The sequence below is a fragment of the Drosophila persimilis genome, unplaced genomic scaffold (genome assembly GCF_003286085.1).
Source record: "Drosophila persimilis strain 14011-0111.01,24,50 unplaced genomic scaffold, DperRS2 tig00000000-arrow-pilon, whole genome shotgun sequence".
NCBI lineage: Eukaryota > Metazoa > Arthropoda > Insecta > Diptera > Drosophilidae > Drosophila > Drosophila persimilis.
In genome coordinates, this window is record NW_020825288.1 from 24859582 (window position 1) to 24878090 (window position 18509).

The window sequence follows — 18509 nt, forward strand, 5'->3', positions numbered from 1 at the left end:
TATCTTGTGGATGTCAAAATAGCACATTGTAGCCCGGGCAACATGAATTGGCATTACTATTTGTGCAATGAAAACCTTACTCTCAGAAGAATAGATACACATATGCATAGTCCTGTAACTAAAGATATCAGCATTGAAATCAAACTTTTTCCTCACCCATAAATTGAATAAAAAACAATGGTATTTTTCGAGTTTTAAAGAAATAAAAAATAATAAAAGATGTGTTTATTAGCTATTTAGATATAATGCAATTAGAATTTGTTCTAAATCGTTTGTTTAAAGTTAATAGTAATGTGTATTAATAATTAAATTGCATTGCTGTTGTTGTTTTTTGTGGTTTTTGTGTTGTGTCTATAAATCTTGTGTAATTATTAAATATTGCTAATTAAAAACAAACTAAAAACATAATACACATAGGAAGCTACAAAATATGTTTCCATATACTAATGTCTAACACCTTTTTGCAATTGCTCAAGTGTAAGATCCCACATACGCGTAGAGATCCCAACCGGTGGCTAAGGCTAAGCACTTTAGAAGTGATACGTTCAACAAAGCATTGCTAATTTGTAATTGGGTTTTTTTTTTTGCTAAAGCTGCGCTAAATGCTTAAGTACAATAGATTTTTGTGTAATTTAATTTGTGAATCCATTAATCCAACCATAAGCGAATCACTAAGTGCACTACTTAAATGGTAAAAAGGCGTTTCGAATTATTGCAACAATTAATGTTCGTATTTGTAAAATTAACAACTAATGGCGGCGTTTTGTTTTGTTGGAGATTGGAAGGGGTTTTCAGACTAGCAACAAAAACTAATCAAAAGTATAGCACACGAAACTAAAATAATTGGAATGTAGATTAAACATAGTACACAGAACTTTGTGCAGATATTTTGTGTGTGTTGTAAAGTTGTAACAATAATTATAATCATTGCTTTGAGAGATCCATCAAGTGTTATTTCGGAAAGTTAATTAGCTAAAGCAATGACTTCCAAGCACGCGGATGGATCATTGTAAATTTGTATAGAATATGGTGTATAATTGTGATATCCATATGGAAGCGTTGTGCTCTCTCAACTCCATTATGCATTCAAGATATGTCCTGTCCGTCAATTGTTTGTTCCCAGAAAACATTGTTGTTGTTGAAAAAACGCTTAGAAAAATATGTATGTTTCGATGTGTGCTGCTGCTGCTGTGCTGTGGTGCTTCAGACCCAAACGCCGTGCGGATTTTTACTAGTCGGTACTGCCGTTTCCAGCTGCCGCGGGGAGCCAATGATTCGACGACTGCTGCCCTGCTTGTTGGCTTGTCCCTCGAGCAGATGTTTGATCTCCTCTGTGGTGGTCAAAGTCGTCAGACTCTGCAGATTCACCTCCTTCATCTCGTTGACCAGCTGCTCCACCTGCCGCTTTTTCTCGGCAATGGCATGCTCGATCATCAGCAGCTCCTTCTTCAGGTTATCCGCCGTCTTGTTCGAGGTGTCTGTGTTGTGCAATGCCTGATCAATTTCGCTCTGTATCCGTTCCATTTCCATCAGGAAATCACGCTCCACCGTTTGCCTAGCCGCCACAAATGCAAATGTTAGATGACAAATACGAATAAAGGACCCATCCATGTACTCACCGATTGTTCTGCTGCTGCTGTTGCTGCTCCAGCTCTATGTCATCCATCAGCAGGCGCATTTTGTTCTTACACTGCAGCAGCTCTGTCTCACAGTTGGCCAATTTGGAGCGCAGCAAGGCGATTTCCGACTTGAGGGTCTTCTCCTGCTGCTTGACCAATTCATTTTCCTCCTCCACATATTGTAATGTCTGCAGCTGTTCGCTGCCCTGACGAAAGGTCTGATCGGCCTTGGATATTTCCCTCGAGATGGCCTCCAGCTCATGGGCATGATCACGCTCTTTGCTCTCCAAATAAACGATTTCCGTATCAAACTGTTGACAGAGAAAAGACATTTTAGTTGAAATTTATATGTACATATATAATATGTTTGGTTGTACCTTTTGTAATTCCATTTGCTGTGCTGTGATTTTCTCTCTCTGAAATTTTATCAACTGCAAAAGATCGTTATATTGCGTGGCTTGGAACATCATTGTTTCGCCCTCCTCCATGGATACACTGCCACTGTTATTGTTGTTGTTATTGTGTTGATCGTAGTCGCTGTGAAAGGGATTCGTTGAGGAGGAGGCATTGGATATGGTATCGGCATTGCTGCGTTGGTTCTGGCACATGGGACTGTTCCTGGGTGGCGGTGGATCACGATACGGTGGCGGCACCAGAGCTCCATTTGCCGATATCGTTGGTATTTGAGTAGTTTGTTTATAAAGCTCGGGTGAGTTGTTATTGTTAATATTGTTATTGTTGTTATTATTGTAGTACATTTCATTGGGGCTGGCGCGCCGCAGTTCGTTGCTCGATTTGCTTAGCTGGCTATAAATATGCTGATTGCTGCTGTTGTTGTTGTACAAATCATTATAGCCATTGTTGGCCACGGCAGCCCGATTGGAGACAGTGCTGCTGCTCATTTCCAGGGGATTCGACAAGGATTTCTCATGCTTAGGCACTATGGGTGCAATGTTATCCAGCAGCGGCGGCGCCACTTGCTCCTTGGCTGCTTGCGGTGGCGATGGCGAAGGCGTTGCTACCGGTGTGATAATGTGATTCACGGGATTCGGTGGCTGCTGCTGGGGTATGCCCTTGACTATCCCAATGTTGTCAAACTGCTTGGCATCGTAACCCCTGTGGGAAAAAGAGTAAATTATTGTTATTTCATTAAGAGTATCATAAAAAAAGAAACGCACCCAAAACTCTTTTTCAATTCCTTTGTCCGGTAGCTGAGTTCCACATTCGATTTTTGTTTTAGCAAGGTCGGTGCTGCCTTCCCGCTGCTGTTGCTATTGCTATTGTTTGGACCCAGCGGTTTTTTCGTTGTCATCACAGCATAATTGTTGTTGTTGCTGTTGCTCTGCTGCTGCGTATTCGTTGGCTGCTGCTGAGCTTTATTCTCCGAACGCTGCAGTATAAATTGCACATCATTTGCATACTCGCCCCATTTGAGTAGCAGCTTCATGGGATTCTCATTGGGAGCCAGGTGTCTTTCATTATTGCGCCATCGTTCGATCAGCGTGAAGCGCCCCACCTTACCCGTGGCATGGGCCAAGGCAAACACCACATCCTATGCCATACACAAACACAGAAGACATGGATAGATAGATACATTATTAACAACAAAATACCAATAAGTGGTGGCCAACGAAATAGCTTGCAATTAGCCAGCCAGCAGCACTACATACCTGACACGTAGTATTCACCGTCACGCCACACACAATCCGCTGGATGCCCTCAACCCAGACTTTCAGCTCCATTCTGGCAACTGATTGTGTTGTCTTTTTCGCCGGAACGATTATTTCTGTTCGCCGTTTCTTGATTGCCGTTGCCGTCGCTACCAGAAAATTGCTTTCCAGAGAGTGCCGCCGCTCCAACTGGCAGACAGACAGACAGACTGACGGGGGCTGCTGCTGGCTAGGAGGTGGACTGCTTGCCTGCTAATGATTCCGGGGAGCCGTTGATGCCTGACTGACGTTCGACGTTCTGCTGTCGCGTACCCAGCCAACCGTGTGTGGTGCACCCAAATAGGGGGTGGAGCTGCCTTTCCACTTTTCCCTGTGCTCGTTGCACGTTCTCTCTCTCCCTCTGGTTTGTTCCCTTTCTTTTGCTTTATGGCGACTTTTCCGATCGCTGCTACTGTCTCTGATTTACTTGCACTTATTTACAACACCAACAACTGGTTTGTTTTCTGTGTATGCATATGTGTGCAATGTGCATGCGTGTATGTGCGCTGGAAAAATTCTGATTCACTTTTTTAGAAATCTGTTTTTTGGTAGTATTATCTCTTCCGTCAATGCATCTCCGCTTTTATTCACTTGCTCGCGTGCCCTAGTCGCAATTGTTAGGTAAATTTTGTTTTTTATGCATTTCTTTAACGAAAAAAAAAGTAAAAACAAACGCACGCATTGTTGTTGGCATGCAATTTGGAAACCGATTTCAGCAACTCTTAATAATATTTGTCATTTTGAGACTGCAGGCCGTACGTTCAAGTCCGCCCTCCGTTAATTTGTAACATTAAAAATTAGTGAAATCTATTTCTTGTTTTCGTCGACGACGCGCTGTTCTTTCCATTTCTAAAAATTTTACATTTTGCTCAATGTATTACACGGTAACTACACAGTTGCTACGTATAAACAAATTTTCTGAATAAAAGAGGGTATGGACAACAGGCAAAACGGCCCAGATATGAATTGCATGCAAGCTAAAATCCACACCTTTTGCCTAATATACCTTGAAAACCAACATTTTGTCTTCAAGGCATATTGTCCTCACATGGCGAGGTGAGGTGAGCCCGCTCTCCCGAATCATTTTATCGTTGAATGTATGAGCAGTGGAAAGCAGCAGTGTGATCGTCTGACACTCAGAAATATACCGTCTTATATTCAAATTACATATGTTGTAAATATACGGATGAAGACAAGCTTAACCCACTAAACCCCTCTTTACTTCATTTTCATTCGTTTTCATTCACCGAAAAAGCCCTCCAATAAGTCATCTATTGTTTTCCTTTTGAAATTAAGGTTCGTTTCGTTGTATAAAAAGCCGTTTACTTTTCATTTCGTCAACAAAAATGTTTTCGTTCTGAAAACGAATAAATCTTGCGGAATGTGAAAACGGGAGCCCCAATTTATGTGTATTCAAAAGTAAATCGGAAGACTTTTGTGAATGTGAAAAGCGTAGCCTGGTTGAATATACCGTAAATGGTCACCCTGATACTCTTTTACTCGATATATACCAGGACGGATCACCTTAGCTATCGATATAGAAACTTATCGGAAATACTTTTCGCTGAACTGCTCTTTTCGAAACGGTCATTGGCTCTTTTTGCTCTCTTCAAATCGGTAAAGGCGCTCTTTTTCCCTCTATTTGGATCGACTTATGGTGATAATTGGAACTGCATTTCCCAACCATTAAATAGATGTACCCACCGGGAAATGTATGTACGTTCCTATTCAGGAGGTGGACATTGGATGGTATACCATTCAGGCTGAGCCATTTTAAAAAGCTGGAGACGTTCGGACAGTCGCTAAGGGTGAATATGCCGCAGGTATTCAGGAATATTAACACGAGCTTTCCGGACATTCTGTCGCATCCGTTTCCTGCCATCATACTATTCTTCAGGGTATTTGCCATGTTGGTCAGTGTAACACAGCCCAGGGAATAGTATTCAAATTTGTACTGATAAGTTAGTTTTAATATGTAATTGATATACACCACATATAATAAATCCTTATAAACTTATTTTTTTTGTAAATTTACCGCCAAATTACAACTGGTTATAAGGGGAACGACGCTTTTTTTTGCTTTCGGTCAATGAAAATCGTCAAAAATGTTCAGCAAAACATAAAACATCAACAAGCAATTCGTCAGTATATTAACGGTGTATTTTTAAAATGATACAGTTTATTTTGGTATATTTTTGAGGGTCAGACCGTATATTTCACCGTATTTTCTGATTGTCTTGCCATCATGTTTAGCTCACACACCTTGCCAATTGTATACCTTTCATAGTATTTTCTAGTATTTACCAATATATTTTAAGACGCGATGAGTCCAACCGCTTAGAGCTATGGCCCATGCTTTATAGAATACTAATTCTTGATCAGCATCGAATTCCTGATCGTTTGCCATCAAAATCTCAATTTTTTCAAAAATGTCGAAAAAAAGGCATGTCAAAAAGTGGATAACGGAGGTTTTTCACTCTGGCGCTTCCATGGGGTTTATATGAAAAAAATACGGGCAAAATATTTGTCCAGGTGTCGCTTTTGGTAATTACAGAAAAATGTAGTTAATATGTAGCAAATGAGTAGTTAATGTGTAGCTACCATGTATGGTAACAAATTGTTGTTGACCGGTTTTTCTAAAACCATATTTTATAAGAAATGCAATAAAGATGAAAACACAATTTGAACCAGTCTTGTAGAAAATACATTAAATAGTAAGATAAAATTATATGTTCAGACCTGAGGGTCCTAGCTAGCTAGTAATATCCAACCGCACACAAAAGTCGAGGAATATGATAGAATTATGAATACAAATAATTGTCAGTATATTTTTGGTATGTTTTTAAACTGTGACACAGCTCACACAAGCACAGTGAACACAGTGCGGTGCCGACGGACGCTCAAAATCTGGCAGCACTGCAATGGTCGCGATTGCGGAGTAGAGTAAATTAATTAGAAATTAAAAATCGTCGCCCGTGCTAGCAAGCAGTGCATTTAGAGGCTCCCAGCCAACAACACAGCCAAAAAATCTGGCCCAAACGGCAACTGCAGCACCCCCGCGCGACCATAAACAGCAATCAGACACGCATTTCTATTGATTTTGGTTGCATTTGTGCATTAAATATTAAACAAAAGCGAGAGGAGGTGGGTGCGTGGCAGCCTGGCGAATTGTTGCTCCTGTTTTTACCCCACTCTGTGCCAAGTGATCTCGTCACCATGGAGCCCAGCAGCGTCGACGCGTTCAGGTGGAAGTAGTAGTGAAGTAGTTGCAGCCGAGCAGCAGCTGTCTGTCTTTCTGCGGGAGGAGAAGAAACACACAAAAAGCTAACGAAATTTGTTGTTCCCATCCCCTCATTGTTGGTGTTGGTGGGGTGCGGTGTGTGTGTGTGTGTGGTGACAGTGTGCCAGTGTATGTGCGTGTAAACAAATAAAAAGTTCACTGGTGGAAAAGATAGTAGAGCGCAGCAAGCAGCAACAATGGCCAACAGTCGGAGTCGCGCCATACTAAATGTTAATCTCGATACGGTCATGGCCAACGATCCGTTGCGTGAGCTTTTCGAGGCCTGCAAGACGGGGGAAATAGCCAAAGTGAAGAAGCTGATAACGCCACAGACCGTAAACGCCCGGGACACGGCGGGGCGCAAATCCACGCCATTGCATTTTGCAGCGGGTAAGTCAAAGGATTTTCTAAAGACAGAGACTTATCCCCCCCTAGCCCCCAAACAACATGAATCATATACGAATTATGTGCCATGCTAAAAACAACATTCATTTGCACTCCTTGAGGGAAGGTTGAAGGACTCGCACTCACCACCCCCCAACCCCACACACATGCATTTGCTGCTGGTGTGTGGCCTTGAGCTACTTGCGCTTTGGGTGTGACGGACAGACGCACGGACGGGCGGGCGTCATTGTCGTCGTTCTCTCTCAGTCGTCGTCCGTCGGGTGTTCCAATGGCGTCGAGAGTTGACCTAGTTTTCCCCATTCTGTTCTTTCGGGCTGGTTTCCGGAACCGCGTATAGCCTCGACACTCTCTCTCTATCTCTTGGTTCCCCCCTCTCTCTCTCTCTCTCTCTCTCTCTCCCTGGATGTGTTAGTGTGCGTGTTGCATTTTAACATTTTCTATTTACAAAAAAACAATGCATAACAGATAACATTTCAGGGTAACGAACATTTATATACCCTGGCAGTAAAAGTCTGAAATCGTGTCAAAAATGGAGCAATAAACCCAACAAAACTTTCGTATAGCAGCTCTGATCTTTGGTCTCTGATTTGAATACATTTGTGGTTTATAAAAATAAACAATTTATAGGGGTTAACTAGCCATTGAAACAATAATATAGGTAAAAACCGTAACTAAGTACATATAAGGACGTATCGGCTTACAGAAAATAAAGTTCATCCCCCGAGGGTTTTTAATTTACGCTTTAGACGTGTCTCGATCTGAAAATGTTCAGGTAAAAGTTATAGGCAAGTTGTTGGCATAGCAATTTGGTAAACTTAAGCATACTGTATTCAAATAATCTTAATAATCTTAATCCGCCCATCGCATCAGTTGTTTAGTGCTCTGCAGGGATATGTTTATCGAAGTTTCGATATAATAATTTCACAATTTCCGCATGGAAATGACTTTCTTTCGCGTAATTTCCTTCGAATTATTCTCAAGTTTATGTGTCATTATGGCCTGCAACTGAATGGCGTTTGTTAGACAGATTGTTTTTCATTCATTCGGTTAATCCCAGAGATTCGTCCTTCTGTTGCACGTAACAAACAATGGTTAAAAATAGCCATACCCTCTGCAAAGGTTTAAAAATATTGCATACATACGTATATACAGGCTGCACGCTGATGGTGGGGTGACAGTGACAGGGACAGGCTGTGGGGCTTTGGGGGGCTTTGGGGGTGGCATGAGGTAAGTTAGGGGCAGGACGACTTGTTGTGGCTGCTGCTCGCGCTGGCGCTCGCGCTGCATGCGCCATCCTGCTGACGTCTTTGTGGCCCAATATTTTTGCGTCTTTTGTTGTGACTTTGGCCTAGTTAGCGTTTTCATATAATACATTGCAGTCTTATTGTCTATCTGTCTGACTGCCTGACTGTCTGTCCACGCAGCAGCAGCATCCAAAAGAAATGGAAATAGAAATCATCATTCGAAAGAGAGCCCCCGTTTTATATTTTTACTTAACCCTTTCACTTGACAGCGACCGACGCCCCTTGCATATCAATTTGGCTTTTGGTGACTTCTTTTTTATACTTTTTACTTAACCATACATACTCGTACAATACATATACCACACATTTATTTTTCACCATTCGTCGCTCGCTTTATTATCTCGTGGTCTACCCATGATTCATTCGTCGGGGGGTCTTTCTTTCTAAACTGGTTTCCCTCTACTTATTATTACTTTTCCGTCTGCCTCTTTTTTCACCCGTCTACCATTTGTCACGTTCTGTGCACAAAAAGTGAGATCTTCAAGTGGTCTCTGGCATTGTGTTGCTTTGCTCTTTTGTTGTGCATACTACTAAGTACTCCTAAGTTTTGTCTTGTGTTCATCTTGCCTTCAAATATTACTGGTAAAATGTTTGATCGAAACTTATCAAAATATCGTACATACCTGTTGCTCGAGAGGCGACCAAACATAATCACGTTCTTCCTACTTCCCTGGTAATCGTCGTGACAATTTATACAGCTTTTGTTTTGCTTTTTTCTTCAATCAACAGAAGCAATCCCGTTATTTTTTTTTATCAGCGTTTTGGCAGTGCACCGCTATCTTTTATTTGCGCCTAGCTTTTGCTTGTGTGTGTGAAGAAGAAGGTGTGTGTGTATATATAACTACATATATGACACTTACTTAAAATTCTACTGATTAAAGCAGAGGTAGGCACGGCCTTGATTCCACCTGTGAGAAGCTTGTTCTACTGTTGTCTCCCATTGCTCCGAGATTTATTTTTCGACAAGCGACGCCACAGGCGAATAGTGGAAAAGAGGTGGCCCGAGGATGCAAAAACAAAATAAGAGTTGGGCGTGGTCGCAGACGGTGATCGTTTTCGGGCCCGAGCGACAGAGCGCACTAGAAGCTAAACCCCGAACAGGCGAAAACTAAAATCATGTCGTGTGCGTGACGGACTGCTCCCATGTTCAGCTCCTAAAAAATAATACCCCTGTTCCACGAGTAGGAATGGTGATTCCTCACTCCTCCAATGATGCGAAGGGTGTGGACTCGGTGTACAAATTTTCACATAAGCGAACGGAAACTTTGGGTGCAAAATCCTAGGGAAATAGGGATTAAATAGCTTGCGCATTTTCCACTGCTTGCAAGAGCAAGGACTACTCTAGATAATTCTGTGTTTTCTTGGTACCTCTTATCAAGTAGAAGGTTCTGTCTTTGCTTGGATATATGTACTCTCACGCCCTACAGCGTCAAGGGGTAGCAATACAGAAATCTGGTAATATAGGTGCTACGATTCTAATCTTCTCCTAAGCTAATAGCTAATTGGTTATGTATCCTTAGGCCATGTTCCATAGTCTTTTGCCGTAGCCTTCTATATAAAAATATACAAATTCTACCTCATAAATTTGTATGATATTAAGGGGGGAGTATGTCCCATAAGCAGGTATCATGTGTCATATCATGTAACAGTTGTTGTTTACACATCTGTTTTGTTTAGTGCAAACAATATATGGAATTCCTCTATCTGTATAACCATTTAAACAGAGCATTGTACTCCAGAAACATAATTCTGTTTTGGAAATTTCCATTTCATTCTATCCCAAGTGTATTCTCTCGGTAACCTTAATGCCATCAAAGTAAGTAAAGTAAACATGAAACTTTCTGTTTTTGCGGAATGATAATAAAGTCGGTAAACCAGCTGAGACCGACCTTCCTCGCATCGTATCTTGGTTCGTCGTTATAAAGTATTTTATTGTTAGCCCCTTAAAAAATTAAAACAAATTAACCTTCGGGTTTGAGCACTTGCAAATGATACTCGTCGTAGAGCTGTCCGTATCTAGAGCTGTGGTACGCCTCAAGGATCTCTCATGCTTTTTAATGCACAAAGCAAGAGCCATTCAACAGTGCAACAGTTGAAGTTTTCCATTCTATTAATATTTAATGCAAAACTTTCGTAACTAAAAAAGTGAACGGCAGAAATGTTTCGCAAACTATCGTACTCTTTTTTTCGGTGGGTGGGTGGCTCTGGCTTTGAGGAGTGGGGAAGGCTTTTGTTTGGGCAGAGATTTGTAATTGGTTTCGGTTCTCTGTTTGCTGTTCATTAAAACTTTTGCCAAAGAGCGTAATACATATCTGTATGACGGAATGGCGGAACTAAAATTTAAGATGACTCAGAGATCAAAGATTAACCGCATAGCCCCAACCAACCACACACGCAAGATAATGGAATATATATGTTGATATGTACGTAGGATGGAAGATGTCAATGGAAGATACACATTATGTAGATACGGGTATCAACGAATTACCATCCGGCCATCCGGTAATATCTCGCTCACTCCGCCAGGGGGCGCACATTGCAATGAATGGAAAAGTGTTGGAGAGAGCTAGGGTCAGACCACGGAAATATCCAATATTATTTGTATTGAGTGTACAATTTCCAAATTAACCTTCAAGTGTCAATTAATTCTTAAATTCTTCTCTGCCTTTAATTTGACTACAACATTTCATAGACCGCACAGACAAGGCCAAAAGAACGCGGGGATCCAAGCTAAACCCCTTCTCTACCCTCACTTTTAGGGCTTGCCCGACCCCCAAACAAAGAAAGAAAAGAGGGAAAAAGACACTCATTTAATTATTATTTCATTTCCTGTTCCCGTGTCTTCCGCCTTAGGCTATGGACGCCGCGAGGTCGTTGAGTTTCTACTGAACAGCGGCGCCTCCATCCAGGCCTGTGACGAGGGCGGCCTGCATCCGCTGCACAATTGCTGCTCCTTTGGCCACGCGGAGGTGGTGCGTCTGTTGCTGAAGGCGGGCGCCAGTCCGAACACCACCGACAACTGGAACTACACGCCGCTGCATGAGGCGGCCAGCAAGGGGAAGGTGGACGTGTGCCTGGCCCTGCTGCAGCACGGAGCGAATCACACGATACGCAATTCGGAGCAGAAGACGCCCCTGGAGCTGGCGGACGATGCCACGCGGCCGGTCCTAACCGGAGAGTATCGCAAGGACGAGCTCCTGGAGGCTGCCCGATCGGGTGCCGAGGACCGATTGCTGGCGCTGCTCACGCCGCTGAATGTCAACTGTCATGCCAGCGATGGGCGCCGCTCGACGCCGCTGCATCTGGCGGCGGGCTACAATCGCATTGGAATTGTGGAAATCCTCCTGGCCAACGGCGCCGATGTGCATGCGAAGGACAAGGGTGGACTGGTGCCGCTGCACAATGCCTGCTCCTACGGACACTTCGATGTGACCAAGCTGCTCATCCAGGCGGGGGCCAATGTGAATGCCAATGATCTGTGGGCCTTTACGCCGCTGCATGAGGCAGCCTCCAAGAGCCGTGTGGAGGTGTGCAGCCTCCTGCTGAGCCGCGGCGCTGATCCCACGCTACTCAACTGCCACAGCAAGTCGGCCATGGATGCGGCACCAACGCGAGAGCTGCGTGAAAGGATTGCCTGTGAGTATTACTCGGATAAAAGATAACCCTTAATTCTAATCCTGATCGTCCTTTCAGTTGAATACAAGGGCCACTGTCTGTTGGATGCCTGCCGCAAATGCGATGTGTCGCGTGCCAAAAAGCTCGTTTGCGCCGAAATCGTCAACTTTGTGCATCCGTATACGGGTGATACGCCGCTCCATCTGGCCGTGGTCTGCCTGGATGGAAAGCGAAAGCAGCTAATGGAGCTGCTGGCGCGCAAGGGAGCCCTGCTCAACGAGAAGAACAAGGCCTTCCTCACGCCACTGCATATGGCCTCGGAGCTGCTGCACTACGATGCCATGGAAACGCTGCTCAAGCAGGGGGCCAAGGTGAACGCACTGGACAGTCTCGGTCAGACGCCGCTGCATCGTTGTGCCCGGGACGAGCAGGCTGTCCGACTGCTCTTGTCCTATGCGGTGGACACGAACATTGTTTCGCTGGAGGGACTCACTGCCGCCCAGCTGGCCTCGGACAGCGTGCTGAAGCTGCTCCAGAATCCACCGGACAGCGAGACGCATCTGCTGGATGCTGCCAAGGCCGGGGATCTGGATACTGTGCGCCGGATTGTCCTGAATAATCCTCACACTGTCAATTGCCGTGATCTAGACGGCAGGCATTCAACTCCTCTGCACTTTGCTGCAGGCTTCAACCGCGTGCCTGTCGTACAGTTTCTGCTGGAACACGGGGCCGAGGTGTATGCCGCGGATAAAGGCGGCCTGGTGCCCCTCCACAATGCCTGCTCCTATGGCCATTACGAAGTCACCGAGCTGCTGGTCAAGCACGGGGCGAATGTGAATGTCTCCGATCTGTGGAAGTTTACGCCGCTCCACGAGGCCGCCGCCAAAGGGAAGTACGACATTTGCAAGCTGCTGTTAAAGCACGGCGCAGATCCCATGAAAAAGAACCGTGACGGCGCCACCCCCGCGGATCTTGTGAAGGAATCCGATCACGACGTGGCCGAACTGCTGCGCGGCCCATCCGCTCTGCTGGATGCCGCCAAAAAGGGAAATCTGGCGCGTGTCCAGCGACTGGTCACAGCCGAGACGATCAACTGTCGCGATGCCCAGGGCAGGAACTCGACGCCACTGCATCTCGCCGCTGGCTACAATAATTTCGAGTGCGCCGAGTATCTGCTGGAGAATGGGGCCGATGTGAATGCCCAGGACAAGGGTGGACTGATACCCCTGCACAATGCCAGCTCCTACGGACATCTGGACATTGCTGCCTTGCTGATCAAGCACAAGACAGTGGTGAATGCCACCGACAAGTGGGGCTTTACGCCGTTGCACGAGGCCGCCCAGAAGGGACGAACGCAGCTGTGCTCCCTGCTGCTGGCCCATGGCGCCGATGCCTATATGAAGAACCAGGAGGGACAAACCCCCATAGAGCTGGCCACCGCCGAGGATGTCAAGTGTCTGCTGCAGGATGCCATGGCTACGTCGCTCAGTCAGCAGGGACTCAGCGCTTCCACGCTATCGCTGGCTGGGTGTTCCCCCTCGCCGGAGGCAGGAGGATGTGCTGCTGCGGCTGCTTCACCAGCTGCTGTGGCATCCACAGGCGCCTCCTCCTCGGGTATGCTCTCACCAACGACAGAGACTGTTTTGCTGCCAACAGGTGCCTCAATGACCCTCAGTGTGCCTGTGCCCCTGCCGCTGGCCAGTTGTACGCGCATCAGTCCCGCCCAGGGCGCCGAAGCCAATGGCGCTGAGTCCTCCGCCACGGAGGATCTAATACCAGACGCAGAGTCGATTACGAATGTCTCGGGTTTCTTGAGCAGCCAGCAGTTGAATCATTTGATCGAGCTGTTTGAACGCGAACAAATCACGCTAGACATACTGGCGGAGATGGGACACGATGATCTCAAGCAGGTGGGGGTTTCCGCCTATGGATTCCGGCATAAGATACTCAAGGGGATTGCCCAGCTAAGAGCCACCACAGGTAAGGATCACAATCTCCTCTCTCTTTATATGATTAATTCCATTTGTAATCCCTTTTAGGCATTGGAAACAATGTTAATCTGTGCACATTGCTGGTGGATTTACTGCCGGACGACAAGGAGTTTGTGGCCGTCGAGGAGGAGATGCAAGCCACAATACGCGAGCATCGGGACAATGGCCAGTCGGGCGGCTACTTTACGCGCTACAACATTATAAGGGTATGTCTGTCTTCAAACGATTTTCGGTGCGTATTTGTCAACTCTTTTTCTTCCCCATTTGTTTCAGGTGCAAAAGGTCCAGAATCGTAAGCTGTGGGAGCGCTATGCCCATCGACGACATGAGATTGCCGAGGAGAACTTTGTGCAGTCCAACGAGCGCATGCTCTTCCACGGCAGCCCCTTCATCAATGCAATTGTCCAGCGGGGCTTTGATGAGCGTCATGCGTATATTGGTGGAATGTTTGGTGCGGGCATTTATTTCGCAGAGCATAGCTCGAAGAGTAATCAGTATGTGTATGGCATTGGCGGTGGCATTGGTTGTCCCTCGCACAAGGACAAGTCCTGCTATGTGTGTCCCAGGTGAGTGATTAAATCTCTTTAAACTTTCTTCCTTTTATCTATAAAAAAACTCTATACGTTTTCCAGACAACTGCTGCTGTGTCGCGTGGCTTTGGGCAAGTCCTTTTTGCAATATAGTGCCATGAAGATGGCTCATGCCCCACCAGGCCATCATTCGGTGGTGGGACGTCCCTCAGCAGGGGGCCTGCATTACGCCGAATATGTGGTCTATCGGGGTGAACAGGTAAGGAATAGTGCAGACTCCAATTAAATGGAAACCATGCTTTAATTTACTTCTTTTCCCGTAGTCTTATCCAGAGTACTTGATAACCTACCAAATCGTCAAGCCCGATGACAGCAATAGTGGGACGGAGGAAACAAGATGATGGATGCCCTCTGTTGGCTCCACGCCTACAACAACGTCACCAGCATTGCAGCAACAGCAGCCACCACAGCTGCCAATGCCACCAGTGGCAGCAGCACCACCACCTCCTGCACCACCACAACCACAACAACAGCAGACCTCAGCTCCAGTTGCCAAGAGACGGCCCAGGCATGCCAAGCAGACCCTTCAATTGCAATACCAGCACTACCAGCCCCAACAGCAGAAGCAGCAACACTCCTCGATGGGAGTGACCACCACCCAGCCGGCGCCCGCTGGCGTCTTTACGCACAACACTAGCAACAATAATAATGCTAGCAATACAAACAGCAGCAACAGCAACAACAATAACAATGATATGTCGCCCATCTCGAACAGCAACAGTTACTCCTCGGTGGACACCAATCAGACGCTGCTCAATTCGTTGGCCAACCAGCAGCGTGGCAATCGTCTGAGACAACAGCAGCAGCAGCCACAGCGCAGCCCAAAATATAGTCAATTTATGATCATCACACCCGCCGTCTCCATTGATCGCGACTTTGAGTACGAATCGCATTTGGATTATGAGGATTTTGCCAATGCCGCCCACAACAATGGGAATCTGTTTCGTTTGGGCCTGCGGCGTAGCGACAGCAGCAATAGCGGAGACAGCGGCCACAGCAGCGACAGCAGCAGCTTTCGCTCCAACTACAATCAGTACTTGCATCACAGTCGCCAGCATTTGCTGTCCAAGGGGAATGGCAACGGCAACGGCGGTGGTGGCCATCACTTCTATACGTTCTCCTCGTCCTGGCGCTGGTGCAGCCTACTGTGCGCTGCCATGCGTTGCTTTGGGGCTGGCGGTGGTGGTGCAGGGAACGGGAATGCTCCGTATAGCAGTTCCTTGCAGCACCATCGCCTGAGGCGCTGCTCGTCGTACAATGCGGAGAATGCCTACGAGCATTTTGCGGCACCGTTCAAGCCGCGCAAGACACGCGACCATATGAACAACATTACGTACGAGTTGTGACGGTGGTCCGCCGTTGACGTTGTGGTTAATGATCTCTTTGTCTTTGTTGGCCTACTCCTAACTCTACTGCTCTTTAGACTTTTATTACAATTACTAGCTGTAGCCCATAGATGTCGTCGTCTACTGTACTGTGTGTCGTCTCTCTCGTCTCTTCTCGTTGTTTATTCAAATATTCTATTATAATATTATAAAATAAGGAGAGCCGATCGGTTGGAATAATCAAAATTGGAGCCACAGTTTTCGATGGTGATTTTAATTCGAATTACAAAGCAAAAACGTAACGATAAAACGATGAATAAAGCCCTAAACCCTAAACCCCTCCCTCTTGACGGTGATTGCATTACATTACAGTAAAATTACAATTAAATTGCGCTCGAGCGTTTATTTAAGTGTTTAAGCTTAGTTAATTTAAACAAGATTAAAACTCCAATTAAATTTAAATATACAAAATACATATACATCATAGAAAATGTGTATTTTCAATGGAGTATTTTCCTCTTTATTTTATAGAAAAGTATAGCGTAACGTGGACTTGTAATCTTTATCTTAATTATCGCTTATTTTCGGTATATCCACATACCACATAGCATTCTCCCCGTCATCTCCATCGCCGGAATGATCCGCTTCTAGACGACATGGTAGCTGTCTAAAGCGGTAGCTCATTTTCATGCCGTTCTTCTGCAGCAGCTCGAGCGCCTGTTGCTGCAGACCAAGGGTGATCGATCTTCCCCCTCCTTTGGTGTTGCTGCACTTCAGCAGGATCCATGCGTCGGAGTCCAGGTCGCTGTTCTGCTTTCGTAGCAGACGGACTGCAGCCTGCACCTTCTGTTCTGCGGCGTCCGGTATCTCTATTGTGACTATCTTCATGCTGGGAAGATCATCCATTGGGCAGGTGCGGAGCTGCACCTTGCCGATCCCACAGACCTTTGGGACCGTCAGCTCCAGCCACTGCTTGGATCTGTCGTCGCGGCATTTCACAATGATCAGGCCAGTCTTGAAGTGGATGCCATCAAAGTTAATGCTGTGGGAGCTGCCTTTCAGCATCTCATCGACCAACTCTTTCTCCACTATCGTCGCCTCATTTTTGGTGAGGAGTCTTAGCGGGTATCTAGTGGCCAGGATGGCCATATCAATGGGTCCACGACCCTCTCGTGCTTTTTTGGCTCGTTTTGGGGCAACAGTGGTCGCCTGGCTTGGAATTTTCCGCTTGAGGCCGCCTTTCATAGCAGGAGGAGCCACAGTTGTCTTGTTTTTAGCCGCGGCCTTTTGATAGCCATTGGGGTTTATGGCCCGCACCCTCGCTTCTTTCGGTAGCATTCCCTCCCTTAGGTAACGGTTGTAACGTTTGCGTGCCTTTTTCTTTAGACCCTTCGTAAGTGGATCGCCGACACCACCAGGTTGTGCAGCTCGGTTGATCTTCAGAGCCGCCTCTTCTTTATCTTCTACTTCTTGCTTTATTATAATATTTGTTTTTATATTTTGATTTGACATAGAAATTCCCACGAGTGTAGGGGTGAAGAGGTCCACCGTGTCATAGCCCCCGCTAACACGGCAAGTCCTGAAGTACTCAACGAGTCGGACAGGTATCGCTGAGGCTCCGCGTGGATACAGTCCGGTTATTTCCCCCTGACTGCAAACCAAGCCAATGGGCACGGGTCGCATAACACCCTGGCTTTGGGGGACCACCAACCATGCCCACCCCGCACTACACTATGCCGCACCATTGTATGCGGTGGATGCTAACACAGATTCGTGGCAGGATGGACTTAGCCAGACCCTTTCTGTGTGTCCAGCACACAGAAAACTGGAGGTCTGTTGCCTAGCCGACACCCTCGAAGAGGGTTCAGTTGGGGGATTTTTGTCGGCCAATTAAAGGATAGAAAATAATAACTAAAATTCAACTAAAATCACTATAAATACAATCCACATAGAGAGATGGAGAGCGATCAACCACGGGCATTTTTTTTTTTACTTGCATTCTGCTCTTTGAAAATTGTGGAAGAAATAAATAAAATAATTGATCGACCAATTTCCGACTGTCTCATTTGAATATTTACGCTTCCTTTTAGCAGAAGGAGCACATTTTAGTTAATAAAACGACGATTCTCGCGTGTTTTTACCGACCGCAACTTCCTGTTGCAGCAGCCAGCTTTTGGCCATCAACTGCGCTGCGGTTGACGGTAATTTGCAACTGTCAAACCGGCTGTCAGGCTAAGTTGCGCCTAAAAATGCTTCAAAATGCAACAGCCACCGCAAAGCCGCAGCCGCAGCCGTAGCCAGAGCCGCAGCGGAAGAGTAATGATGATGAATGCTAAAATACGCAAATATCTTTCTTTTGGCCACGCACACAGACACATTTCACTGTCAAAAATGCCGGCCAAGTGCAGCTATAAACCATTTTGGGTGCCATGCCCGCCGCCACTCGAGGCCAAGGAGCTGCCGCCGAGAAGCGCAATTATTTTTATTTTTGTTGTTGCCACTTATGTTGCCCCGCGTTTGCCGATTTCTCAAGTCTTACTCCGGCCTGTTTTTTGGTCTGTTTTTCGGCAACATATGCAAGTAATTTGATTAAATTATATAATTACAGGGTCAGAGACAGACATGAGATGCGAAGACGGTCTTGACTTTGACGAACAGCAGCACGCAAAAT

General features: G+C 45.9%; 3 protein-coding genes across 3 annotated transcripts; 1 reads left to right on the forward strand and 2 right to left on the reverse strand.

Moving 5' to 3' along the window:
* Positions 1–210: 210 nt before the first annotated feature.
* LOC6592010 (probable serine/threonine-protein kinase cdc7) lies at positions 211–4137 on the reverse strand. Its single transcript, XM_026994968.1, has 5 exons — positions 3290–4137; positions 2798–3171; positions 1997–2735; positions 1620–1930; positions 211–1555 (listed from the first exon to the last, which is right to left on the reverse strand). Exons 1-5 carry the CDS (start codon positions 3359–3361, stop codon positions 1204–1206), a joined length of 1848 nt encoding a protein of 615 aa, XP_026850769.1. The 5' UTR covers positions 3362–4137; the 3' UTR covers positions 211–1203.
* A 2134-nt stretch (positions 4138–6271) lies between these two features.
* On the forward strand, positions 6272–16202 carry LOC6592011 (tankyrase). The gene is given in 7 exon segments (XM_002017403.2): positions 6272–6998; positions 11171–11953; positions 12011–13912; positions 13972–14129; positions 14197–14489; positions 14556–14712; positions 14777–16202. Coding segments are annotated over 7 exon segments (4569 nt in total). The 5' UTR covers positions 6272–6805; the 3' UTR covers positions 15860–16202.
* A 129-nt stretch (positions 16203–16331) lies between these two features.
* Positions 16332–17691, reverse strand: LOC6592052. Its single transcript, XM_026986595.1, has one exon. It carries the CDS (start codon positions 17519–17521, stop codon positions 16406–16408), a length of 1116 nt encoding a protein of 371 aa, XP_026842396.1. The 5' UTR covers positions 17522–17691; the 3' UTR covers positions 16332–16405.
* Positions 17692–18509: the final 818 nt, after the last annotated feature.